Source organism: Dermacentor variabilis, chromosome 7 (genome assembly GCF_050947875.1).
Source record: "Dermacentor variabilis isolate Ectoservices chromosome 7, ASM5094787v1, whole genome shotgun sequence".
NCBI lineage: Eukaryota > Metazoa > Arthropoda > Arachnida > Ixodida > Ixodidae > Dermacentor > Dermacentor variabilis.
In genome coordinates, this window is record NC_134574.1 from 45,600,310 (window position 1) to 45,612,821 (window position 12,512).

At 47.8% G+C, this 12,512-nt stretch overlaps 1 protein-coding gene across 1 annotated transcript in view; it reads left to right on the forward strand.

Moving 5' to 3' along the window:
- The window catches only part of LOC142587418 (cytochrome P450 2U1-like), a 65,166-nt gene that overhangs the window by 16,966 nt on the left and 35,688 nt on the right, over nt 1-12,512 (forward strand). The window contains exons 2-5 of the mRNA XM_075698428.1: nt 429-675; nt 8,748-8,872; nt 10,409-10,515; nt 11,756-12,060. Coding sequence (XP_075554543.1) covers nt 461-675; nt 8,748-8,872; nt 10,409-10,515; nt 11,756-12,060 — 752 coding nt within the window. The 5' untranslated portion in view covers nt 429-460. The remainder of the gene's footprint in view (nt 1-428; nt 676-8,747; nt 8,873-10,408; nt 10,516-11,755; nt 12,061-12,512) is intronic.

Here is a 12,512-nt window from a genome sequence, read left to right on the forward strand (position 1 = left end):
TGCATCATTTGGGTGGATTCCCGGATTATCCCTGTAATGCACGCGTGCTCATGTGTACCTGCCATGATAATTGATTACAGATCACTGGCCAGCGGCAGTGTTAGTCTTTATAACCACTGCTTATCTCTACTGTGATTTATTTTCCCTTAGGTTTTTTGTATAAGATTGCGCGGGTTGGTGGTCAATAAACAGTTGAAAGTCGGGGCCCGTATGCGTAGTCTGTGTCTCACTTTGTCCTTTTCTGCTTAGCGCCATAAGCTTTGTTTTTGCGTTTTCGGATAAATGAGAACTAATAACGGATGGCGTGAAAAGGAGATTTTGCCTAACATTTTTGGATTAGAATCAGGAAGTCGAATTAGGTTTACGTAGGATGTCTATAACAGGATAAGAGAGAGTAATTTCAGTGGCATTATCTCACTCAACACCAGGATCTACACGAGTCTCACCGCAAAGCAGAGGGATGGTTATCCTATTGACGTCAATGGTGGCATCTGTTATCTGGGTCGCTATTAACTTTCTGAGCGAATGGCTTTTGCGATGGCGCTCTCCTCCTGGAACCAGGCTGCCGCCTATTCCTCCCGCGAGCAGCATCCGAGGACACGTCGAAGTCCACCGCCATGACTTCTACCGGAAGAAAGCCCTCGAGTGGGCCAAGGTGCACGGACCAGTCATCAGGTATGTAGGCTGATAAATGGTTGGCGTCTTCACTGACGCCCGTTTCAAACGCAGCGTGAAGCGTTTCTGATATCAGAAAATGAGCTCAGGCAGGACACAATAGTGCATGCGTAGACTAAATCTATTTCTGAAGTGTTGAATTGGGTACATTTAAAAGCAAAATATGCAAATTGTAGTACCTACAGAGCCGAGAGAGCGTGTAAAACGGTGGTGTCACCTTGTTCAATTAGAATTTTTTCTGCGTGGCCGTTTCCTTAACTTCAAGTACAGTGGCTCACCATGCTGAAGGCATTCCACAAGTACAATGTCTGGCAGACCTTCCATAGGATAATACAAAATATTCGTGAGACGTAGGCAGAAATTGGGACGCGCGTACGCACGAGCTTAAGCTAGGGTAATGCTCCTTTGAGTGTCGAAGAAATATAGAGGTCGCCTAATCCTTTGTGATATGAATTTCGATACTGAGGTAAGGAAAGCCCATCCTACGCATCTAAATTTCAAGGAAATTAGTAGTAAGAATTTAAAATTTTTTTAAAAAGTGAATTGGAGTCTTTTTATACACAGTCAAGAGACCACACAAGGCATGCTGTCCGGAAGATTGAAATTAGCAGATAGGTTGCGTGACCAATGGTTCAAGATAATTCTAAGTTTTGAAATTTCACGCTGGTTTTATGGTTAATACGCTCATTTGTGATGTTAATTATGGCCTGTGTTTTATTTTATGTCCAGCGTATGATCATGCTTCTATGTTCCCTAGGTAACTGCTTGGTTTAGAGAAACACAGTTTTCGAGCATGCTGTGCCAATGAAGCCGCGTCATATACTAAAATTTCGATACTTCGCCTAAAATACTGGAATTAATATAGTGCCGCATTGTCGTGGACGCAGGAAAATGAAACAGCACCAGAAATGTGAATTTGGCATCTAACTCTTTATTGGGTGAAATATAGCCTGGCGACTACTATGGCTGCAACAACAATAGCCGCCGATCGAATCTGCATGCGTTATTGAAGCCTTCACTGCGTAATTGAACCAATCTAACTGAGCGCACGAAAGAGCGATTTCCAAAACGCGCTGCTGGTGAATGGTATGTTAAGCGAGCACATTTTTGCAAAGTGCTTATATTCCTGCAACTAACCAATGTCTCATAAGCGCCTGTTGTATCGCAGTAACATACTTGATAATAGATGACCATTGCAGAGTGTTAACACATATTTTGTATGTACTGATACGAAATTTTCATGTTGTGCCTGTATTTTGTTATCATTTGCACAAAAGTGAACTTCCTTTCACTATTTGTCCCAGTCTATATAACATCCTCGCAACCGATCATTTACGGTTGTATGCTGTTCATAATAACAATAAAAAGAATAATAGTAATAGTTACAATAATATTGTTACGTAAGAAGACACCGACGAAAAGCTATTTACAAGTATATTTACAAGGCAATACGCCGCAGCTGTCCAAGAGGCAACAGCCCGCGCTAGCTTCCATCCGTCGTCGTCGTCTTCTTACTGCTCGGCTCTTCGTCATTGGAAATTCAAGCCGTAGCACTACCCCCGGTGGCAAAAGTGCCGTCCCGGAGCGACTAAAGGCCGGAATCTGAAGCAGTGTAGTAGCTCTTGAGCCTACTGACGTGCACGACATCACTAGATGCCAGAGTAGATGACGAGGTTGAGCTCACAGAAGCAATTTCGTACGTCACAGGCGTCACCTGGCGCAGCACGCGGTAGGGCCCTGTGTATCGCGAAAGGAGCTTTTATGAAAGTCCGACGTGACGAGAGGGCGACCACAGGAGCACGAGTGCACCAGGCGAAAACTGTACGTCACGGTGGCGGGCGTTGTACTGACGCTACTGCGTGGTATGCGAGTCCGTCGGTCGAGCACGGGCAAGCTGGCGTGCATGGTCGGCGAGGGCGATGGCGTCGCGCGCATACTCGGTTGTTGAGGTCGCAGCAGGAGGAAGTACCGTGTCAAGGGGCAAGGTCGGTTCGCGGCCGTAGAGTGGATAAAATGGAGAAAATCCGGCGGTGTCGTGCCGGGAGAAATTATAAGCAAATGTGACGTAAGGAAGGGCAACGTCCCAGTCGTGGTGGTCCTTCGAAACGTACTTGGACAGCATGTCGGTAAGAGTACGGTTTAACCGCTCTGTCAGGCCATTGGTTTGAGGATGGTTTGAGGTAGTCAGCTTGTGTTGAATAGAGCGGGAAGGCACAATGTCGGCGATAACTTTCTAGAGGAAGTTACGACCACGATATAATAATATTTGGGGTTTTATGTGCCAAAACCACTTGCTGATTATGAGGCACGCCGTAGTGGAGGACTCCGGAAATTTTGACCACCTGGGGTTCTTTAACGTGCACCTAAATCTAAGCACACGGGTGTTTTCGCATTTCGCCCCAATCGAAATGCGGCCGCCGTGGCCGGGATTCGATCCCGCGACCTCGTGCTCAGCAGCCCAACACCATAGCCACTGAGCAACCACGGCGGGTCCACGATCAGTAAGCAGCTGTCGCGGGGTGCCATGCACTAAAATAATGTCATGCAAGAGAAAGTCCGCGACGTCAGTGGCGCAACTGGTAGGGAGAGCCCGCGTGATAGCGTATCGGGTGGCGTGATCAGTTGCGACGGCTACCCATTTGTTCCCAGAGGATGACGTGGGAAAGGGACCGAGGAGGTCTAATCCAACACGAAAGAACGGTTCCACAGGGACGGTGATCGGCTGGAGATGACCGGAAGGTAGCACCTGAGGTGTTTTCCGACGCTGGCAGGGATGGCAGGCAGCAACATAGAGTCGGACGGAGCGAGTGAGACCAGGTCAATAGAAGCGGCGGCGGACGCGGTCGCACGTGCGGGTTACCCCAAGATGTCCTGCAGTGGGTGCGTCATGCATCTCAAAGAGCGCAGTCTGTCGTAGATGTTTTGGCACGACAAGAAGAAGATCAGGGCCATCAGGGAGGAAGTTCCTTCGGTACTGAATGCCGCCCTAGAGGACATATCGGCGAACGGATGGGTCGGTAGGTGTAGAGCGCAGACGCTCGATGAGTACTCGCAGCGATAGGTCTCGGTACTGCTCATCGGCGATGTTAGCGAAGGCAGACACAGTGAAAATGCCGTTTGCGCTACTACTGTCGGCGTCGTCAGGCTCGTCTACCGGGTAGCGAGACAGGCAGTCAGCGTCCTTGTGTAGTCGGCCGGATTTGTAGGTGACAGAGAACGAATATTCTTGGAGGCGTAAGGCCCAGCGACCAAGTCTTCCTGTAGGGTCTTTGAATGAGCATAACCAACAAAGCGCGTGATGGTCTGTGATAAAGGAAAAGGGTCGGCCATATAAGTATGGGCGGAACTTCGCAACCGCCCAAACTAGGGCCAGACACTCACGCTCAGTGATGGAATAGTTGCGCTCAGCGGGCGAGAGGAGCCTGCTGCGTAAGCGATAACACGGTCGTGGCCAGGCTGGCATTGTGCCAGTACTGCGCCAATTCCGTGACCGCTGGCATCAGTACGGACTTCGGTTGGCGCAGAAGGATCGAAATGGGCCAGAAGGGGAGGCGTTGTGAGAAGGTCGATTAGAAGCGTGAATGCAGAGGCCTCGTTATCGCCTCACTGGATAGGGGTGTCATTTTTCAAAAGCTCGGTTAGTGGTCGTGCTATGGCCGCGAAATTTTCCGCGAAACGGCGGAAGTACGAGCAAAGGCCGATGAAGCTGCGCACATCCTTGACACACTTCGGAACAGGGAAGTGCATAACAGCATGGATCTTGCCTGGGTCCGGTTGCACTCCGTTCGCGTCAACGAGATGTCCAAGGATGGTAATCTGGCGACGGCCGAATTGGCACTTCGATGCGTTGAGTTGCAGACCGGCTCGCCGAAAAACGTCCAGGACTGCTGAGAGGCGCTCGAGGTGCGTAGCGAATGTTGGGGAGAATACTATAACGTCGTCCAAGTAGCACAGGCATGTGGACCATTTGAAACCGTGAAGAAGGGAGTCCATCATGCGTTCAAAAGTGGCAGGAGCGTTACATAGACCGAACGGCATCACCTTGAATTGATAAAGACCGTCGGGTGTTACAAAGGAAGCCTTCTCGCGGTCGAGATCGTTCACGGCAATCTGCCAATAGCCGGAGCGAAGGTCAATAGAGGAGAAATAGCGAGCACCGTGGAGGCAGTCAAGGGCGTCATCAATCCGAGGTAGGGGATACACGTCCTTTTTGGTAACCCTGTTCAGGTGCCGATAATCCATGCAAAAGCGCCATGAGCCATCCTTCTTTTTTACCAGCACAACAGGTGACGCTCATGGACTACATGACGGTTCAATAATGTTCTTGGCAAGCTTTTTGCGAACTTCGGTGTGAATAACTTGACGCTCAGCCGGTGATACTCGATACGGGCGGCGATGAATAGGAGGGGCATCGCTGGTATTAATGCCATGTTTAACAGCTGTTGTTTGAGCCAAAGGACGATGGTTAAAGTCGAAAATATCTTGGTAGGAAATCAGAACGCGGTAGAGCGCACGAGCGTGCTCGGACGGCATGTCGGGTGCAATCATTTTCTGTAAGTTGGCGATGGTACAAGTTGCCGACTGCGATGGTAGAGGAGAATCGGTTGAATTGTCGTCTACTGAAATCGATGCTAGAGTGATCCTCGAATGAGCAAAGTTGGGCCAGAGATATCCCGCGTGGCCGCACTTGTGTTGTCAAGCCAAAATTGACCACTGGCAGGAAGACGCAATTCGACGTAATAGATAAAACGGTATGAGGTAGTGTGATCCCGTGTGTAAGGAGGACGTCTTGCATAGGAGCCGCGATGTAGTGACCGTCGGGCACTGGTGGGGATGACACGAAGTCAACGTAAGTCAGTGCCGAAGGTGGCAAGCGAACGAAGTCGACGGAACTGAGGCGAGTAGGGTGTTGTTCAGTGGGATCCAGAACAGGCAGGTCGAGGCGGAGAGTGCTGGCGGAGCAATTGATTAGAGCAGAATGTGCGGAGAGGAAGTCTAGGCCGAGGATGATGTCGTGGGGACAGTGAGCGATGACTGTGAATAGCACGGTAGTGGAGCGATCGGCGAAGGAGACGTGGGCGGCACACATACCAATTACAGGGGCTGTTCCGCCATCGGCGACACGGACAACAGGCGTCGTGGCGGGCGTGATTATTTTCCTCAGCCGGTTACGAAGGTCAGCGCTCATTACCGACAAATGCGCCCCAGTATCTATGAGAGCAGATACAGGAACGCCGTCGACTTGCATGTCAAGAAGGTTCAGATGAGTGGGCAACGTCAGGAGAGGATTTTGTGGCGTAGGGAGCAATGCAGCGTCACCTCGAGGCGCTGCATCGTCTATTTTTCCGGCTGGGAGCGGCGTCCGAAGGGAGTCGGCGAATAGGAGCGACGGGGCTGGGGGGAGCGAGATTGTCGTCTTTGGGGCGAAAGCGAACGAGAATAGGGGCGGCTCGGCGCAGGAGAATCGGTGGCGGCATTATCTTAGCGGGCAGCATAGGGACGAGAAAGGCGACCTGGGGGGCGAGAGTAGGCAGTATATGTAGACTGGTTCAGGGAAATCCAGCGACTGCGACAGTGCCGAGAAATGTGCCCAATTCGATGGCAGTGAAAACAAATTGGCTTGTCGTCTGCAGTGCGCCATTCAGAGGGGTTGCGAAACGTGGTGGGTAAGAAGGTGCGGGAGGGGCTGGAATAGAAGAAGCCGGGTGGGTATCAGGGCGACGGGCCGAGCTGATGGTGTGAATACCTATGTTGGCGAACTCCTGGCGGACAACTGCCTGGATCAGGGAAATAGTGACTGCAGGTGCATTGGAGCGGCTGGAGTCGAAAGCAGCCGGATAGGCGGCCTCGATCTCACGCCGGACAATCCTGGTAACATCGCCAGTGTTGTTGAGACGAGGAGCGTCGGCACAGGAAGATGTCGCTGGGGTGTTGGGCAGACGGGCAAACTGTTGGTCGATACGTCGGCTTTTAGCGAGTTTCAGGTGGCGGCAGTCTTTTATAACTGCATCCACCGTCGCCCCGTTGTTAAATACGAGCAAGTTGAAGGCGTCATCGGCAATGCCTTTGAGGATGTGGGAGACCTTGTCGGACTCAGTCATGTGTGCGTCAACTCTGCGGCATAGAGCCAAGACGTCCGGAATCTACGCGACGTAGGGCTGCGTTGACATCTGCACAAGACCGGAAAGCGCCTTCAGCGCGGCAAGTTGGTGACCGTAGGGGTTGCCGAACAAGTCTCGAAGCTTTTGCTTAAGCGAATCCCAACTGGTCAGCTCATCTTCGTGCGTCCGATACCAAACTCGAGGTGTGCCACCGAGGTAAAAGACTACGTTGGCGAGCATGATAGTAGGGTCCCACCGGTTATTGCGGCTGACGTGTTCGTACAGGCTGATCCAGTCCTCCACGTCTTCCCCATATTTTGCTGAGAATACGCCAGGATCACGGGAAGCGGAGAGGGTGATGTAGGTCGTCGAAGTGGCAGCAGGTGTCGGAGCCCGCGGAGTCGGGTTGTCGTCGCCGGGAGCCATGAAGGAAGGCTCGACGTACCGTCCACTGCGAAGCTCCGTGACGAGGTACAGGAAACGTCCTCCTCCACCAGATATGTTACGTAAGAAGACACCGACGAAAAGCTATTTACAAGTATATTTACAAGGCAATACGCCGCAGTTGGCCAAGAGGCAACAGCCGGCGCTAGCTTCTAATCGTCGTCGTCGTCTTCTTACTGCTCGGCTCTTCGTCATTGGAAATACTATGCCGTAGCAATATTATAAAATAGTGAACCAATTAATACTTTTAACATTCCCAGGAACAGCACTGAAGTCTGAGTGCTGCTGTACAGTGGAAAAGAAGACCTAAATATACAAATGTAAAACAAGTTCAATCAAATGGAACGGGATAGAACAATTTAAAGAAAAGCAAAAGAAAGGAATACCTTGCAATACAGCTGCGTATCGAGCAAAATTACAGCAACACATGATTGAGAGACGGTGCATATACACGGAAGGAGAGTGAAACTGAGAAGAGAGCAGAGAGTACAGCAAGAATGAAGACACATTACGAAATGCGAGGCTCGGAATAGAAGGAAAAGGACGCGTTTTGAAATATATTATTATGCGGAAAATAACCGTTGCATAGACTTAGCAGTCTTTAGGGCGGAACGTGGAAGTGTCTGCATCCCGTGGTAGTCGTCTTCGGAACCCGCAGTTGACAAGCCAGCACATTACATCGTGTAAAAATTCAACGAAAGAAATTACATGAAAAGAAGACGTTGATCCGACTACGTCTTCATATAATTGACGGAAGTGCAGGATAATTGTTAGAGATTTAAAGTTGTCGCGCATGTCAACAAAACGATTTTAATACATACTATTGTGCTATCTCGAGGGCCCTTAATTGGCATGCGCTTTGAGTCACTTATGCCATTATACATGACTGAGGCATAATAAAGTAATCGGAGTAATAATATTAGTGAAAATAAAATTTAAAATAGTGATACTACGAATGAACTTCTGCTGAATGTATGCCAGCATCTCTTCGGGAGGGAAATTGTTTCAGCCGAAATAGAATATTGGTGCTATAACGACCATATGGCTGTATTAGCAGGAGTTGTATTGGCTTGTTCCGCTGAAAGTGTACATATATTCTGATGCAGTGGGCGCGTCAGTGAAATGAGGCCCGCCAACTTGAGTATATGCTGTGTATTGAGACGCATAGTGCAGTCAAATTACGCAACTCACAGGATAAGATCACGAATAATATTCTGCTCGCTACCACGGCCACACTGTTTTACGGCACGCGCACATCTACAATTCTTCCGTGCGATTCATAATTTACTTGGGAGAGGTTCGTTTGTAGAGAGCCGCGTCAGATAACCAATGCGAACGTCAATGCTCCCAACTTGAGATCTCCATTCTCGTTAAAACAATCGTCTTGAAATGCATATACTGAAATCCGACGATTTAGCATAAACAATTCGTCAAGTTTTCATTGGTGCCTTAGGAGAAATATTATTTTTGCGGATATTCTTCTCCCGGGCGGTTCAATCGAGTAACACGTGCTGCATTTTCTTCCAGGCTCAAAGTAAATTTCATGAACGTTGTCATCCTCAACGACTTCGACAACATCAAGAAATTCTTGAACACAAAGGAACTGCTATGGCGTTCATCCACTTTTGTTGGTTATCGGGACTTCTACAAAGGTAATTTTATCTATCCTTAAACGAAATGACATGCTTCAAAAAGTAAATTGGTAGGTTTGTCAACTGCCATTAAGGAACCTTTCCTGTAAAGCACACGATTCTCTACTGTCGGCACAGGACGTAGAAAGGGGGGCTTGAGGGAGGGTGTGGGTCACGAATAATCTCTAGCTAAATCTTGCGAACGTGAGGCAAGATATAGATACTCTGGCATTAAACTCGGCCTGCTGCTATTCAATAATCCAACTTTACAGCTGAAGAAAAACTCGCGCTGAACCAGGCATCAAACATGGGACCAGTGTGTTACCAAAGGTGTTTATTATGTGATTACAACGAGACTGAACGATAAGTGGGATGTCACTGGCTTTTCAAGAAGTTATGTCCTCCCGTAAGAGTGTTCTTTGCTGTGTTTTAGCGCGACAGATATATTAGGGAGAATGTGAAGCTTCAATAGCATCTAGTTATTTGATAATTCTGGCTCACACATGATTCTGCAAGCCTCCTGGTTATCCAAAGTGGTTCGGCAACTTTTTCGGAATCGGACCAACATTTTGCTTGACCTCAACAAGGTTCTGAACCCTTTTCTTGACTTCCAAGCTATTTTTACAGTTTTGCGGTCTTTCTGTGACTTCATATGTGTGCTTTGCCTGCTGGTACAACATGCTTCAAATTCGCTCGCCCCGTGTCTGTCCAGTCACAGCAATGCGAGGCTAGTTCCCTTCTTTGAAGAGTTTTACCTTCAAGCAACATACTACAAAAGAATGTTTTTCATGCTGATATTCGCTATTAGAGCACGTTGTTGCTGGGTAAGTGTCTTCGGCCAGCACTGAATGACTGGTAGCAATTGCCATTGATTGCTTTGTAGCAGGAGCACAAGACGAGATAAAAGGAATTTGGCGCGTGACTCGCATTCTTTTGCACCCCGGTAAGAGGAGACAGACAGATGCAAGATCTCCGGCTGCAATGGTGTTACAAACGTTATGCAAAGCAAATAAAATGTTTACCAATGAGTCACATAGTATGAGATAAACGTGTACGAATTTTGTTTGCAGTCATAGATGCCTTGCAGTGAAGCACAGGCCTACTTTTCTGCTTTGTGTTCCGCTCTATTGCTAAAACATTTTACGCAGGACTTTTCTTCTTTTACGTCGATTGTGCTTATTCTACATTTATGTAGCAAATTAACATTTTTCTGACCTGCCGTGGTTGCTTAGTGGCTATAGTGCTTGACTGATAAGCACGAGTGTGTGGAACCCCAGGTTGTCCTAACTTCCAAAATGACCTACTACTCCATGCCTCATAATCAAATCGTGATTTTTAATGTAAAACCCCATCATTTAAAAATTTTCTGCAATGTATATATGCCCTACTTTAAGGCCTAAAACATGTCTAATTGTCAAGGAAGGTTTGGTTTGCTGTGCAGCCATGACAAGTGTAAAATGGAATCTTCCTTGCACGAAATAAGCTTTTGTCTGGCGCTGTCAGAGAAGCCGTCACTTAATGTGCGCAGCATACCTTTCACTTAAGTTACTTTTTCAGGTGTGGGTTCCCTGAATGGGGAAGCTTGGTCAGCAAACAGGAAATTCTGTTTGAGTATGTTGCGTGACTTGGGTTTTGCAAAGACTGCTATGGAGGACCGCATGATGGTAAGCTACGTGCTCTCTTAAAATTTAAAATTTAAAGATTAAATGCAACTGGCACTATAAATCATTAGGGTTCTTTCTTTGGCTGGATACTTTAGCGACTCACTGTACTATACATTACGCTGGCTTGGAAGTTGACAGTTGTCTAATCACAGCGGTACCAACCATTGTCCTCAGTTTGCCTAAAATGCGCCGCTTTAGCCCTCGAAATTGGATTTGAATTGAAATTTATTCTCCAGGAGCAATTTATACTAGGAATTAGTTGTCATAAAAAGCTACTGAGATCAAACTGGTAAGGTAGCTCTCCACGAAGAGGCACCCAATAAATCCCATGAAGCCATTGACCAGCAATGCACGCCTGGTTCCCTAATGCTATGAAGTAATATCAGATAAAATAATTTTTGAGCCGTCATTATGAGCTACCGTTCCCCAATACCACAACGACACTCTTGCGCTGGGAAAATGCTTAGTCAGCCGGTAATAAAGAAAGAGTGAAAGACGGCCAGGTTACGATGAACTAATGTTTCCGCACCAGCTCACCGGGATCTCACTGATTTAGGCGGTGCCTGCTCGGGCCTAGTTAATTTCCTATTAATAAAGGGCGCGCCTACATGTAATTATACCCGCCGTGGTTGCTCAGTGGCTATGGTGTTGGGCTGCTGAGCACGAGGTCGCGGGATCGAATCCCGGCCACGGCGGCCGCATTTCGATGGGGGCGAAATGCGAAAACACCCGTGTGCTTAGATTTAGGTGCACGTTAAAGAACCCCAGGTGGTCAAAATTTCCGGAGTTCTCCACTACGGCGTGCCTCATAATCAGAGAGTGGTTTTGGCACGTAAAACCCCAAATATTATTATTATTATTATTACATGTAATTATAAAGCGCGGAACGCTGCTCTTAGTAAGTTTCGAAAACTATCACTGCGTCACAATGGCGTACTTATGAAAAAAAAATTGGAATTGCATAATTTTACAATGCCGCACCAGCGCTGGGGTTACTGCGTAAAATTAAGAAATAGAAACTTTTTAGCATGGATTTTTATGTTTAGTGATCAATTTACAAAATTAATGAAAATTGAATTTTAAAGAATATAAACTTTGTTGAAACTGATTGGATGATTCGATTTACGGTCATTTCGGACAGTCGTTAGGCCTTTCACAGTTCAGCGTTCTCCTGCCCGTGTTTTCATTGTTCCGCATGGCTCTACCGCCACTTACGTTCTCGACGCTCCGCGGATGACAGGAAGAGTTCGGCCGCGTCGCTGACAGCATTGGTGAGGCTGGTGGGAGGCCGCTCAACGTGAGCGACTACGTCATGCCGTGCGCCTTCAACAACATCGTGTCGTTCTTCTACGGCGGCCAGTTGACGCACGACCACCCGACTCGCCGCGAGCTCCACTGCGTGATGAAGCGAGTGAGCCTCGCCATGTACTCGGGGTCCTTCCACCAATTCCTGCCATGGAAGCTGCGCAAGCTGCTCTCGTACCTTCCTTTCACCAGAAACCATCGCATCAAGGAATCCTTGGCGCAACTAGAGGCGGTTTCAGAGTACGTGCACTTTACCTTTCCTGTAAACCAGTATCACGTACAAATGAATTTCACCAGTGCTATCAATTCGTATTGGCCTGGTAAGAAAGAACCTTTTTTTTTCAGATTTCTTAGATTGTCTAAAAGAACGGTTGTATTCAAGGCACTACAATGTCTTTTTGGTCAACAAGTGTGATCCATAGACGTGCTAGTTCCATGATGAGATTCGTGCACAACAGGAAACGTATTTGTTTCAGTAATTTTGGTGTTGTCTTGAAAATCTTCGTTGAATCAGTTGGAAAGTGAGCGTTGCTAACGGCGGTGGGGTGGAAACTAACAGGCTTAGTTTGGTGCTGTTTTCTCCGGTACAAATTTTAATATTTGCTCGTGGTCTCAGTGAAACTCGGCCGTATAGGTAAATTTGGGAGCACCAAGAAAATGAGGGTTAGTTCTATAGCAGAATAAGGTAATGC